We start from the raw sequence: 15,954 nt of genomic DNA on the forward strand, positions 1-15,954 counted from the left end.
AATGTTTATCATAAATTCTTAAAAAATAATATTCGGACATCTCACTGCAATAAATTGAGACGTCGTTTGGGATAGATTTTGGTTATTATTTTTACATTGCTTTCAATAAATTTTTGTACTAAAAATTTATTATAGAAAGCAATAAGAAAATTGTCCCAAAGGAAATATAAGGCTTCAATTGGAACGGCTTTTTTAATGCTTGTTAAAATAGCTTTTTAGTATAAAAATTTCAAATAAGAAAGGAGTTGTTAAGTTAGCGAGAAGAACAAAATTTTTCATCATATATACTTTAGTTTTGATATAAATCTCATTCCAACTTTTTATATATATATATATATATGAATCTATTTTAAAAATAATAACTCTATGCTTTAAGTGCTTAATTTTATTATAATGTTAAAATAAAATATTATAATTCTTTATTTTAACGGTCATTTTTTTTCAATGAATTTTATTAAAGGATGTAAGATTTTTTGCCAAGAAAATCAGTTTCATGCTTAATTTTAACAAATTTATCCTTCTTATCTTAATTTTTTTTCTTTATTAACTATATCATTTATATTAAACTCTAATTAGTTTTAATGTTTCATATTATATTAATGATAATCCACCGAACATACGGCACGTTTTGGGGATCTGTCCGACAAAGACCGTCAGATCTCGTTAGTTAAAAAGGATAAGGCCACATTGGTATTTTAAGTATTATAATGCCTAATATTACATCCCAATTATTATAATCTGCAGCTTTCACCGTTTATGCTTCCTTTAAATTCTTTATTAATTTAAATAAATTATATTATCAGAAATAATGAATGCCATTTATTCACTGCGAGATTTGGAAAAAAATTTCAGCAAAAAAAAAAAAAAAAAAAAAAAAAAAAAAAAAAAAAAAAAAGATAAGATCATTATTCATTAATTTAAAAAAGCATCTTTAAATAATATTTGGGATAATTATTTTATAAATTACATCAAAATGATATTAGAGTTTGTATTCCAAATGCACTAAGTGTTTGGTTTGCTGAAAAACGAATGCAATGTTAAATAAATACTTTAGAGTTGTTAGACGTATGAATAAATTTATTTTTTTTGTTAAAAGCAATGAATGTAGAGTAAAGCACTACATGGAGGCTGTCGGCGGCGGTGTGTGGTGTTGAGTGGCAGTATCGAGCAACAGTGGTCAATGACGGGCGACATTAGTGATGGTTAGCAGCGGCGGTGGTGGTCGCTTGATGGCCACTATTGGCCACTTGCCTCTAAACCATCGTTGTTAGTCCTTCACCTCCTCTGAACCATCATTATCCCTTCATTCGACTATCATTAGCAGCATACCCTCCAATCGTTTCCTTCAGCTTATCGTCGGAGTGCCAATGTTGGAATATCACCTAACCAACTTCGCTAGGCTTTCATCGATGTACTTTCTGACTCCTTGTACCAATGGATCAATTTAAGATCACCGGATCACACTTCCCAATCATCAATCATCGCCGAACTTTTGCCCGTCTGTTGACAGTCATCGAGTCTCCTCTGGGTGTTATTACTGTTAGATCTTTTCATACCATCATCTTACGAAGGAGGTGATTGATCTTCTTCTGTCATGGATAGTCTAAGGGATATAATAATCTTCTTAATTTTTACTAGTCATGAGACTCACACAAACTATAAATATATCTCTCATTCTTCACTGATGGAGGAAGAAAAAAGCTAAAAAGCTCTCATACATTTTTAAACTATTATTGCTATCGACTACCACAAACAACCATCATCATCACCGACAATCGACACCAGAAATCATCAACATTTCTTGAATACAGTCAATATTTGATCTTATTGTCGGGGATAAATATTTGATCTTTATATTTTTATCTTCTTCAATAGTGAAAAAAAATGTTTCTGCAAACGATCCAGATCACGTGATTTTTTCCTTTCCATCCGTTGCAATCTCAATCTTAAAATATAGTAAAAAAGTTATCCAAACACATCTCAATTTGATATATTATCATTTCATGTTTCATAATAAATCATAGTTACAGCAATATTAGGAATCAAATGTATATCTCCACCAAATATGATGAATATTATATACTTCGGGCATCTCCAACGGAGAACTCCATTTGTCACGCCAAAATACTGCAAAACGCAAAAATGGCGTGGTGCTGCTCCAATCGAATGCCATTATTTTGCTTCCGCGCGAAGGTAACGATCCTTTTCCTTTCGCGCGTTTTTTCGGTTGAAAGAGGAAAATAGCGTGGGTAATCCGCAAGCAAATGACGGACGTTTTGGAGTTCGGCTGGAGCGACCGAACGCGACCGAACGACGTCAAACGAGCGTTTGACGCTCGGTTGGAGATGACCTTTATAGCTAAAAAATAATCTGTTGTGATTTTCATAGAGGGCATGTGCCACCATTAATGGTGGAATGGATGGCTGAAAATGATGCCAGGGCCAAGCCATTTATTGCAGGTCAGTTTGCTGGTCCTTGTTCATGGTCTTGTCACCTAGGTTTGGCTGTTAAAATTACTGTAGCAGTCCTGTGCTTAATAATTGGAGGGCTTTTGCATTCTCCCTGTGAGTTGGGATAAATGTCGGCATTAATTTGCGAGTCGCTAAAAAAAATTAGCAAAAGTACCATTAAAATTTTACTCTACATATTCAACTAAGATTTCCCCTGTAATAATTTTCTTTTTGTTTGATTATTATAAATTTAAGTTTTATTTGGAACAAATTTTTTTTTTTTACTTTTAAAACAATTTTTATTTTTATTTTTTGAATTAAAAATTTTTTATTAAAAAATTATTTTATACAGACGTAAGAAAGTTATCCCATTTTATAAAACTATTTTTAGTACAAAATTTTTTATAAGTAGAAAAAAGAGTGATATAAAATTGTTTCAAACTAAAATTTCATTTGGGACGGTTTTTTAACTGCTTCTTAAAACAGTTTTTTCGTGCAAAAATTAAAATTTTATACTAAAAGTTGCTTTAAAAAACAATAAGAAAGCCGTCACAAATGAAACCTAAGTCTTAAATTTTATTTATCATTACTTTTTAATTGCTTTTAATACATTTTTATGTTAAGAAGCTACTTTTTCTATTGTAATTTTTTATAAAGAAGTAATTTTATTAATTATCCTTTATAAAAATTTATAATTGTTATAAATACAATAATTTCCATGAAGAATTGAGGAGTCAAAAAAATTTTTTTTCCAACCAAAAATAAGGTGTTTGTATTCTTTATTTTTGAAATATAAACTTAAATTCTAAAGTTTTCATATCTATAAAATCCTTTTAAATTTATGAGTTTAGTTCCTAATCTCTTGATTGCTAGGATTTATTTCTTCTCAAATTTTATGTAATATCGAAGATAATAAAAATGTCTATAAAATTCTTTTAAAAAATTGACTCTCATCACTTTATACCTATTATTTAAAAAATTCAGATAAATTGGCTCAAAATTAGTCCGAATATTTATTTGAAGTATTAAATTTACTTTCATTACATAATTAATTATTTAAAAGTGAATAATGACTAAAAAATTCCCATCTTTAATTTTAGCCTCCAACGTCTTTATGAAATTAACAAGCCCGAAGACCGCCTCGTCGTTTCGAAATCAGAATCCCACAGAGGCGCACAGCTGCAGCTGTGTCTCAGTGCGAAGGTTTGAGATAGGGGGAAGCGAGAGAGAGGAGAGAGAAACAGAGAGAGAGAGAGTGTGTGCGTGATCCATTTCCTGCTCGCGTCTTCTTGCAGCAACTTCAGCCGTTTATGTTCCTTTTTAGTCTTTACCATAGCTCGATCTCTCTACCGCTTTCAGCTTTGGAATTTTTGCCATACCTGCGAATCCTGTTCATAAATCCCTTCTGCACGTTGCACTTCTCCAACTTGGTCTCTGGTTCGTTCTTCGTCCAGCTTAGCTTGGGATCTACTGCTCTAGTTCTTTTGGGAGGGCTCCCGACCTCCTGTGGCTGGCGAGGCCAGTTTCTAGGGCTGTCGGACGCTCGCTTGAGCTTTTTCTTCTCATTAGGGTTTCCGGTGACTGCCTTGGAGAAGAATGCATAGATCACGGAGCAGGGACAAGCCTAGCATGGCCTTCGATCCGAGGTCCAACGCCGAAGGAAAACCCGTGGACGCTGAAGGTCTGTCTCAATTTTCTCCTTTTGCTTTTTTTTAATCTACTGCAGAGCATTCTAGGGCTGCAAGATGATGAAATGTCATGATTTTATTGATTTTTCCTAGTAGAATTTGGATTCCGTGAATGCGGCTTTGAGCTTGAATAATGGAAGGAATTTCGTAAAGCTTTCGCGTTGAATGTTTTCTGGATTCTTGATTTTTTTACCGGAGCAGTTCCTCATTGATAGGGATGTGAAATTTTTTTTTTTCAGTTTTGTTTCTTGAACACATACAAAAAAAAGTTGCTAGAAACAATTCATGAAATGAGATGCTGTAGAGCTTGAACGACGCACATGTTTTTCTTTGCTTCTTTCCCAGTTCTCAATTTAAGATTATAATAACAAGGGGGCTCCTTTTTTCTAATGAGGCGTGCTTCGTTGTTATTATTATTATAAAACTCTTCTTCATAACCCAAATCAGCTTGTCCCTGTTCTATTTATTTAATTGCTTTTGCTTTGCTATTTGTGACATGTTTTGACTTGTGCAATTTGTATTCAGCTAAGTTTTTTATTTCTAAACCTGACTCAGTACTTTTTTAAGTGATCTAGATGTTTGTTTATTTCGCTAGCCTTACTTTTTTCTGCTATCCTGTTTTTTCCTTTTTTTAAAGTGTGTTCTGGGAGAGCTTCTATATATCCCGCTTCCGTGCCATGATATTGTCATGTTATAGTGTTTTTTGTCACCTTTTTTTTCATTTTTTTTCTGTCATCTTGCGAAGCAGTTAGATTATCGGGATTCTGGAACCTTAAATTTTCACAATGAGACCTTTTCAGAATTCATCAGTCAGTTTAGCTGTGACCATGGCCCCATATGTTGAATTACTTCCGCTGTTACAGCTATACTGAGATTTGTCTGAATTACTGAATATGATGTTCATGTTTGATAACATTTTCAAGCAGCTTCCATTGAAGTTTCATGTTGATTATAGTAGCATCAAAATTACTTTTTTATTGCAAAGTTGAGAGGTAAATTAAAGAATTATTATATTAGAGGAAGATTGGAGACATTTATTGGAGATAAGATGATTGAAAATGAGCATAGGTGGTTTGTACATGTACAACAAAGGGTGAGTTTTATTTAAAGAGAAAAATAAATTTGGACTTCTAAACAATATCATATTTATCCAACAAATTACAAGTTACCAATCTAAACATGTTTATTGTATATTGCTATGTTAATGAATCATCTATATCTACAAGTTGCAACTCACATATCTACTAGTCATTCATGTTTTTGGATATCAATAAGCTGATGGACGACTTCTCTATCTCTACTCTCATATAATCATTAAGTCGTATCACAAGTGTTGCGGTTGAATCTAAAATTTCAAAGGACTAAATAATGAGCTCTAAAACTCTAATTCCCCCTTTAAGATTAGTTCTAAATTGTGAAAGAAAAGCCTGTTATTGTGGCAAGTCTTAGAGATGGGTATCCTGGGAATGCGTAACCTTTGGTGAAAAGTGCAACCCATCCTAAAGGGGTTAACTTATCCTAAACAGATATAATATGAATTAAAAATCAAGGCTTGTGTAACTGCCGATTTTAATATGTAACTATGTAAACTATTACAAGAGTTATACCGTGTTCTCGTATGTTACACAATTGAATCCAAGAACTCATGTTTGCATTTCAAAGATTTTCTTTCACAAGTTACTTGTTTAGATATACAAAAGAAAAAGAAAGAATAATGACAAATAGTTATCTAGTAACAGGCTTTGGTGAAAAGTGCAACAATTCTCCAAATAGTTATCTAGTAACTTTTATCATTAACCATGCCTACTTACGAGACGAGTCAGTTGAAGCCTTGATATTGGCAAGTTGCTTGATTACCAATGAGTTGCCTAAGAGCTAGCCTCAATTTGATCCTTAGAACTAATTTACTAAACTCGGTTGAAATTCTCATGAAGTAGCCTACTTGCTCTAAATAACCATTAAGTGTGCCTGCCTAAAGTTCCTACTTGAAGAATTTACTGAAGGTATCTTCCAACATAATACAACTCATCTATTTGCTCTGTCCCACCTTCAGCTTATCAAGTGGACTTGTTAAGTACGCATATTACTCTTAGTTTTGAGTTCTCCGCATAAATTTCGGATGACTTTTGATCTATTTTTACATTAGAATGATATTGGTTTGTTTCAGGATATATTCAACCCAGGAACTATATTAAGGAGCCAATGGTAGAGTTGGATTTTAATTTTTCATGCCGCCCCCCAACTGAGGCCAAGTCTGTAAGTGATTGATTCTTGATTTTTTTTTTTTGGTTCTACTAAATAGAAAGTTCATTTAGTTTCTTATCCATTCCTTTCTCTCAAATATTTTGCTGGGTTGTGCCTGTCATCAATTATTGGTTTCTCATGCTGCCAGATCACCTTTGATTTCAAGAGCAGTTCTTCTAAGAAGAAAACTAAAGCACCAATAAGAGCTCCACTGGCTGAAGAGATGTCTATTGAAAATCAAATTAGGCGATCCTCACCTACTGTAATTGCTAGACTTATGGGCCTGGACACATTACCTTCTCCTGGATCCCATAAATCACGGAAGGAAGTGAAAAACTGTTCCCATAAGCTCCGTTCCAACGATTTCCAAAAAGAATTCGCCAGACATGATTGCTTTCTTCAAAAATACAACGATGCGCACCAAGAATATAAAGATGTTTTTGAAGTGGAAGTGCCAGAAGTTGAGAATCACAAGAACCCGGATATTTGTAAGCGAAGGCCCAACGTAAAACAGAGTGAGATGGGCATGGCATTTATACGTCAGAGCTTCATTAATGCAAAGCGCCTCTCCACCGATGACAGGATTCGGAGATCTAAGGAATTTGATAATGCATTGGAAGTTCTTGAATCCAATAAGGACCTTTTCTTGAAATTACTTCAAGAACCCGACTCTTTGTTCTCAAAACACCTTCAAGACCTAAGTCACTCTCCTCCCTCTCCACACGCAAGCCATGCCTTGCTTCAGAAGTCATCAAGAAATAGTCTAACTGCAAGCTGTGAATCATCCTTAAGATCAGAAATAAAAGATAAGAGGCCCATTAATCTACAAATAAGTGATTCACAACCACTGAAGAAACCTGCAGCTAACTCTAATGATCATCCCTTTAGAGAAGAACCTATGTGTTCTCTTCCTAAGAGGCTTTCTAACTCAATGTATGTTGAAAAACCTGTAAATCAGGACCAAGCCACACATATTGTTATTCTAAAACCAAGTCTTCCGAAGACTCGAAAGGTTGAAAGAACTAATCGATCTGTTAAATCCTGGGATAATAGTATGTATGACGCTATGAACCACAGAGAATTTCTGAAGGAAGAAATAATGGAGTTATATCAAGAAGACAGAGGTAGGCTGAAATTTGACACTCTGGAAAATAGTAGACTGAGGGAAAAGGGCACTAATAAACTTCCGAAAGATGCTACACGAGAGATGAATAATTCAGCTATAGGAAGGAAGATTTCTGTTTCAAAATACAGTAACCATGTTGAGGATGATAGTCTGTGGCCTATGCCAAGCATCACAAATGGGATTAACTCTCTAACCTCTTATTGTATTTCTGATAATGTCTGTGAGTATGGTAAGAGTTTCAGCCCCTTATCATCTTCTTCCATTGACTCATCTGTTAATTTGGAGGCTAGTAAACACAGGTCTGAGCGGTGGAGGTTGAACCATGACGAAATTGGCCTTTCTATTAGAGAGTCTAGTACATTGGGTGAGATGCTAGCTTTATCTGACAAAGAGATATTAAATACAGCACATATTTCATCAGTTGTGAAGAAAGCTTGTCCTTTGAGTATCAGTAGTAAGGATGGTTGGAAAGATGGATTATCTAGGAATCTACCAAGGTCCAAATCTCACCCAGCATCATCTCTAGTTTATGAAAATTGTCAACATAGCTCTAGAGACAGATTTGTCGGCAGTAAAAGCAGGTTTATGCCCAAGAATATACAGAATGTGAGAAATGGAACGTTTGTAGATGAAGACCTAATTAAGCAAACGAATTCTTCACTAAGAAGTCTTCCAGAACACCAAAACAAAAGTAAGCTTCATTCAAATGGAAAAGGAGATAGATTACCTACACGAGAGATTTATGTGAGTTCAGTGGAACTTAAGCATAAAAACTCTGTGGTTTCCCTTGCTAAAGAGGAACATACAGCTTGTAATCTCTCTGATATTCATAACACTGGTGCAGTAAATATTTTTTCAGTTCCTTCTAGAAACATTGCTGTGCCTTCTCTCTTAACGAAAGACGAGGGATTGGAGAAGCTTCATAAAGTTAGAAGATCTGAAAGAAATGGTAAACATTCTGAGTTTGGGTTCGGTGATATGCTTTCAAAGGTCAGGTTGCTACTACACATCACTTTTTTTTATTCTAAACAAAAATATTGCTTAGTATTGCCTTACTTTCCTAACCTCCTTTATTCATCTATGCTCATAGACATACAAGTGTCATTGCATTTTAATGAAGCGTGTTTTTAGACCATAAAAAATTTTATATAACATATTATGGTATACTATATAATGTTGTACTATGCCTTTCAATTTTGTATTATACTATACTACGTTATTGTTGGATCCATAATTGCCCCTGAATCACACCAAACTTTACTAAGAATAATAAGTAACAAAAAGAGAATATGAGAGCAAAGAGAGAATAATTATAGAGAAAAAAGATATGTAATTTCAGTAAAATAAACTTGAGTACAAAAAATTGAGTCTTGAAAATAAATTAAGTAAAATTGCTCAGCTGAGCTTACCCCTTGACCTCTTATCTTTAGATTTGGTTTGAGTTGAGCATTATAGAATTGACTACATACATGACTATAAAAAATAAAAATAAAAAATGGAAATGTATGTAGTTAAATACTTACTTGATAAAGTTGTTTGCCAAGCAAAAAAGTCATCGACTCAGTAGATATTGATAGTCGAGCAGCTAATTAATAGAATCTTGAGAAGTCATCCCTCCTTGAGTAGTCACCTAGGCTGATGTTAGACCAGTCCCTCCTGGATCGGTCATTGGGTCGGTCCTTCCTGAATCGGCCCTCATCTACAACGGGTGGAGGAAAAAGTCTTGCACAGGACTCGCCTCAGCAATCAGAAGAGGGGGGCAAATCCCACCCCCTTGCAGTGGGGCCCAGGGAGCATTTTCAAAAGGGAGAGGGGGGATTAGGAGGGAAATTTAATATGAAATTGTACATTTGTTTCCTATCAAATTGGTATCAAATCAATCGATCTGGGTACCTATGGCTAGAAGAAAGTTAGAAGTGTTGGAAGGAGATATAAGACAATTGAAATCAGATTTTGTAGAAAATATTCAATTTCGAAAAATAATTTTCAGTCAACCATTAGAAGATCGATGGGAAGTTTTTCATCTTGGAGGAGATGTTGAAAAAGTTGCTCGAGGCCCAAACCCAAAACGACATCTTCGGAGGCAAGGGAAGCCTTCACCGGTTAAGAAAGTGAGGAAAACCCTAATCGAATAAGGCAATGAGAAGATCGGGAGGTGGAGATTTTGAAGGGATAAGAGATAATGCCTCCCCTAGAGCCTTTTCCTAGGGAGAAATCAAGTAGAGGGTTTGGGGTGAGGCGTAAGGGGGTCAGGCGTGAAAGAAGGGGTGTTAAATTTGAGAGAAGAGGGGAGGAATTTAGAAGGCGAGGGATTGATTATGACTGAAGAGGGCTGATTATGATTCAAGTGGTGCTGAATTTGAAAGGAGAATGTGAGAATTTGACGTAAGGTTTGAGTACGAGCGTATAAGAGATGATTGGGGCACTTGAGGGGAACCACCCTCTTGGGGAATGAGAAATTATGAAGAAAATAAGGGGAACAGAGGCGATCCTAGGGTGAGGAAGCTGAAGATGTCTATTTTTTAGGTAGAGGGCACATAGGTGGATATACAAGTTGGAAATGTATTTTACCGTCAATAGGTTGACGGAGGAGGAGAAGACTGAATGCAGTCAAGATGTGCTTGGAAAGGAAAGCATTGGCATGGTATCGATTGAGGGATACGAGGTGACCCATATGGACCTCAAGGGAGTTTATAAGTATTGTCTGTTGAAGTGTTTTACAATTAGTAGGGGATAAGAATTTTATGAGCAGTTATTCGCCCTGACACAGGAAGGGACAATGGTGGAGTACCGTGAGCAATTTGAGCATCTGGCTAGACGATTGGACAAGCTTTTGGAGATTGTACTGGAGGAGAACTTTATGAAAGGGCTCAAACTCGAGATTCAGGCGACAATTGGAGTGACGAGGCCTCGTGATTTGGGATAGTTCATGGAGCTAGCTCAATTAGTGGAGGATCAAAGGCACTTAAAGAGAGGGATTGGAGGCAGCAGCTCAGGAGGTTTGTACAGGATGACCACCACCTTTTTGGCACCCAAGGAGTCGACACCAAGTACTCTTAGGGAGACCCCAAAGGAGAAGACTATAAGAGGGAGACCTGGGGAAAACTTGAAGAAGCTCACAAAAATAGAGTTATAAAAGAAGAGGGCGAAGGGGCTTTGTTTCAGATGTGAGGAGAGGTATACACTAGGGCACCGATGTAAGGATTGATCTCTTAAGGTTCTAACCGTTTGTGATGATAAGGAAATTGAGGAGGGAGTTGTCTTTCCACCTTGCAGACAAGGTGGGTCTTTGGGGGGGGATTGTTACACCGTCGACCCTCATCTACAGTTGGCTAAAGAAACAGTTCCGCACAGGATTTGCTTTAGTAGGCGAAAGAGGGGGCAGACCCCGCCTCCCTTGCAGTGGGGCCCAGGGAGGGTTTTCAAAAGGGAGTTTTTTTTTTTTTTTTGTTTTTTTTTTTTTGGGTGGGGGGGGGGGGGGTTCGGATTAGGAGAGGAATTTATATTGAAGGGGCTATTTCGGAATGCATTATTTTGTTTTGCTTAGAAGTATTTAGTTCCTAGGGTTAAGGGTTAAGCTTAGGTTAATGTTTTGTTGCAAGATTGTAATGTTCTTAGGTGCTGGGCTCTAGCCGGCGTCAGGGATTTGGTTGGGGGGGGGGGATTGTTACACCGCGACCCTCATCTAACATTGCTACAGAAAAAGTACCGCACAAGATTTGCCTTAGCAGGCGAAAGAGGGGGCAACCCGCCTCCCTTGCAGGGGCCAGGGAGTTTCAAAGGGAGTATTTTTTATTTTATTTTTTTTTTGTGGGGGGGATTAGGAGGGGAATTTAATATGAAAGGGGCTATTACGGAATTGCATTATTTTGTTTGCTTTAAGTATTTAGTTCCCTAGTTAAGGTTAGGTAGTTATGTTTTGTTATCTAAGATAGTGTTCTTAGGGTGCTTGGGCTCTAGCCGCGTCTAAGGATTTGGGGGGGGGGAGATTGTTAGACCGTCGACCTTCAACAGTTGGCTAAAGAAAAAGTACTGCACAGGATTTGCCTCAGCAGGCGAAAGAGGGGGGCAGATCCCACCTCCCTTGCAATGGGGCCCAGGGAGGGTTTTCAAAGGGAGTTTTTTTTTTGGCTGGGGGGGGGGGGTGGGGGAGTAGCGTGGGAATTTAATACGAAAGGGGCTATTTGGGAATTGCATTATTTGTTTTGCTTAAGTAGTTTAGTTCTTGGGGTTTGGTATGTTTTGTTGCTAAGATGTAGTGTTCTTAGGGTGCTTTGGTCGTAGCCGCGTCTAGGAGATTTGGGAGAGCAATATCTTTCTTGCATAAATAGATCCAGCTATATCTTGAGTTTTATCTTCATTTATTTCAAATAAAATGTTCCTAGGCATTTTCCTTTCAATTTTTGTGTTTTATCCGTTGATTTTGCTTAAAATGCATTTGTTTCCTATCAGCCAACTATATTGATAGTAGTTCGTTAGGGTGACTTTAATATGAAGGGGCTATTTCGAGAATTGCATTATTTTTGTTTTGCTTAAGTAAGTTTAGTTCCCTAGGGTTAAGGTATGTTTTGTTTGCTAAGATTTTAGTTCTTGGGTGCTTTGGCTCTAGCCGGTGTCCAGGGATTTTTTTGTGGGGAATTTAATACGGGGCTATTTGGGAATTGCATTATTTTGTTTTGCTTTAAGTAGTTTAGTTCCTTGGGGTTATGGTTATGTTTTGTTTGCTAAGATTGTAGTGTTCTTAGGGTGCTTTGGGCTCTAGCCGACGTCTAGGGATTTGGGAGAGCCATATCTTTCTCTGCAATTAAAGATCCAGCTATATCTTGAGTTTATCTTCATAATTCTTTCAATAAAATTGTTCCTAGGCATTTTTTCTTCAATTTTTTGTGTTTTTATCCGTTGAATTTGCTTAAATTTTGTTTCCTATCAGCCAACTATATTGATAGTAGTCGTTAGGTTGACTATTTAATATGAAAGGGGCTATTTCAAGATGCATTATTTTTTTTGCTTTAAGTAGTTTAGCCCTAGGGTAAGGTTATGTTTTGTTTGCTAAAATTTAGTGTTCTTTAAGGGTGCTTTGGGGCTCTAGCCGTGTTCCAGGGATTTTTTTTTGGGCGAGACCCTCATCTACAGGTCTGGCAAAGAAAAAGTACTGCACAGGATTTGCCTTAGCAAGCGAAAGAGGGGGCAATCCCCACTCCCTTGCAGTGGGGCTAGGGAGGTTTCAAAAGGGAGTGTTTTTTTTTTGTGTGGGGGGGGGGGGGTGGAGTAGGTGGGAATTTAATATGAAAGGGGCTATTTGGGAATTACTTTTATTTTGTGTTTGCTTTAAGTGTTAGTTCCATAGGTTAAGGTTATGGTTATGTTTTGTTTGCTAAGATTGTAGTGTTCTTAGGGTGCTTTGGGCTCTAGCCGGCGTCTGGGAGAGAGCCGAATCTTTCTCTGCAATTAAAGATCCAGCTATATCTTGAGTTTATCTTCATAATTCTTTCAATAAAATTGTTCCTATGCATTTTTCCTTTCAATTTTTTGTGTTTTTTCCGTTGATTTTGCTTAAAATGCATCTGTTTCCTATCAGCCAACTATATTGATAGTAGTCATTAGGGTTGACTAATGAACTTTGCTTGTTCGATGAGACAAGTTTTTTTATTATGATCACCTACTTAAGGCAAATTCTCTTGTAAGCCAACAATATTAGATTAAGTATATTGGGTTATCATGACTTCAACTAGTTTGATTTATCTTGAATTGAATTGACTTAGCTTGAATTGGATTTTGTAGATAGTTGAATGTACAATTGTACTACTATACCATAGTCCATGACAACATATATATTATTAATGCTTAATGTTGTTACTCTACTATATATTCTACTATACTTTAGTATATTATTATATAATTATATTATATTATATTGTACTAATACTATATTGTATTGTACTACACTAATTAATTATACTCTGCTTTATTTTATTATATATATATATAATATTATAATATTAATATATATATATATAATATATATTATATTATATATTATATATACTAAGCTATAGCATACTAAACTATATTATAGAATACAATACAGTTATTAGAAAAGACCTAAATCCTTAGCAAACTTTTAAATTTATTTTTAGTGCTCATTTAATTGCACGAAGGTAAGAATTATATTATATTTTAAGAAGTAATGATTTCAGTTTTACTTATTTTGTGTAAATTAGTATTAATTACATTGAGAGATTTTGAAAGTATTTGGGGAGTTCAATTTTATATATAGTCCATGAACTAAAATGGGATTAATTTTGTATCCCAATTTCTATTATTTTCTACCAGATGAGCTTTTGAGATCAATTTTGTATAGTTGGACTAAATTGGAAAAACGTGATCTACCTATGAATAGAGAGGGACTATTTTGAACTTTTTTTAAGTTCAAAAGCAATAATCATTTCTTGCTACATTCAAATAACAACAACCAATTAAATTCATTATTTTTCCAAATATGATTTTAATCTCGAGAAACCAAATTGGCCTTAGGATATAACAAATGACTTCTACACATCCAGATAATTATCGTTTAAGGCGTTAAGAGTTTTACTTATTGCTAAAATTCTTCATGCGTATGTGTATGTGACTTTTTCCGCCAGTACATTTACTCGTATGTTTTGCTTTATTGTAGATCATTTTTCTTTTAGCAAGGAGTCTTGTGACCTTGGTATAAAACTTGCTTGCATATATATTTGGTTCGGGACTGGGAAAATCTTCAAATTAACGAGCAAATTCTTAAAAGTTTTTCCTCAATAATCTTGTGGTATATCTCCATGCAGCAAGCATCAAGTGATCATGGTATGAATGAGCTTTTCCCTTCCTACTGCACTAAATCAGTATCAATTTCTTCTGATATGTACAAGGAGGCAGACCAACCAAGTCCAGTTTCAGTTTTAGAGCTTTCATCTAAAGAGGACAAGTCTACTTCAGGATGCTTTAAGAACATTAGCTCCGATCTTCAAGGTAAATAAGAGTAGCTGGACTTCTGTCATTAAATCCTTCCCATTATCTTGCATTATTTCAAATTGTTACATAAACCATTCCTTTGTCGCAGAGCTTCGGATGCAGCTTCAATTTCTGAATTTCGACTCGACGGATAGTTTTGCAGAGGAAATTGATGCATTTATCTCCTTTGATGAGGATTCTAGAGATCCCGTCTTTCAATTAGGAGACATACTCCAAGCCTTCAGAGATGAAGAGGATAGAGACTACTCATACCTTCTTGACATGCTCATTGATTCTGGATTTCTTAAGTCAGAGAAAATCGGGCTTTTCAATGCACTTCAATTGTCTGAACTTCCAGTTTCTGTAGATGTCTTCAACAAGCTTGAGAAGAAGTACAAATCAGTAGAGTCATGGTCAACATCAGAAAGAAAACTCTTATTTGATCTTATAAATTCTACATTAGCTGACATTTCTGCTATGTTATTTATGAATAAATCAAGCCTATGCTGGCAGTCCAAGATGGCTCATGAAGGTCCTGTTGAGAAAATATGGCAGGCTGTGATCAAGTGCAGGAAAGAGGTAAGTAACAGCTTTTTAGAAGAGAATCTCATTGAACAAAGATGGTTTGAAGTAAGGAATGACTCAGAAGTGGTAGGTAGAGAACTGGAGAATATGTTGTCCGAACATCTCATCGATCAGCTACTTAAAGAGCTTATCTATATGTAGACTAATAGTCATCCTGAAGAACTGTAGTGGGAATCCAGTCTAATTAAAGCTTTTCTTTCTCCTCTTCATGTCAAGCATGGAGTTCTTGTACTGAGGATTCAACAGACAAATCTGTATGGAATGCACACAAATTATGCATCTTGTTAGAGCTCACTTAACAAAGAAGGTTCGACTAACATTTTCTCAGCTTTGTATATTTTTCAACCAAATGTAAGTTGCTGTGACTTTAAAGTGTGTAATTTGATAAAAATGTATGAAAGGATTGAAGGCTTTATAATTGTAGCATATGTAAAGGTAGGAAATTGAATGTTTGATCATTGTTGTGTGTTGTAATATAGTGATGGTATACAAGGAGAAATTATTATTTTGGTTTTGATTTATGATTCTTTAATTTTGAATTATAAAGTGGCTCTCCCCCCTAAAGTTGAGATTTGTAATTTTTATTATTAGCTTAGGTTGTAGTGAAAGCTTCTTAGGGATGCGATGAATAAAATATTGAGGTGCTAATGCACGTGCACGGCGATTGAGATATGTGGGGCCTATTTGGGATGGTTATAGTTTTTTGTTAAGATGGTTTTGTGAAGCTATTGTGTGAAATGTAAGTTTTTGGGAGGTTATTGTGAAAAATTAATCTCTAGCACAACATTTCTTCAAAGCAATGAGAAAGTAATAGTCAAATAAAATTATGGTGATGATTTGAAAAGTAAAGAAATAAGAGATTTGTTTCGAT

General features: G+C 35.6%; 1 protein-coding gene across 2 annotated transcripts; it reads left to right on the forward strand.

Moving 5' to 3' along the window:
- Nucleotides 1–3,588: 3,588 nt before the first annotated feature.
- Nucleotides 3,589–15,598, forward strand: LOC110098333. Of its 2 annotated transcripts, none has more exons than XM_020825143.2 (5): nt 3,589–4,131; nt 6,306–6,394; nt 6,531–8,498; nt 14,333–14,516; nt 14,608–15,598. In XM_020825143.2, the coding sequence occupies exons 1-5, from the start codon at nt 4,047–4,049 to the stop codon at nt 15,222–15,224; spliced, it is 2,943 nt and encodes a 980-aa protein (XP_020680802.1). In that variant the 5' UTR covers nt 3,589–4,046; the 3' UTR covers nt 15,225–15,598. The 2 variants fall into 2 exon arrangements, with proteins under 2 accessions (XP_020680802.1, XP_028555610.1); XM_028699777.1 differs by having other exon boundaries at nt 6,322–6,394.
- Nucleotides 15,599–15,954: the final 356 nt, after the last annotated feature.

The sequence above is a fragment of the Dendrobium catenatum genome, unplaced genomic scaffold, assembly GCF_001605985.2.
Source record: "Dendrobium catenatum unplaced genomic scaffold, ASM160598v2 fragScaff_scaffold_1391, whole genome shotgun sequence".
Lineage (NCBI taxonomy): Eukaryota > Viridiplantae > Streptophyta > Magnoliopsida > Asparagales > Orchidaceae > Dendrobium > Dendrobium catenatum.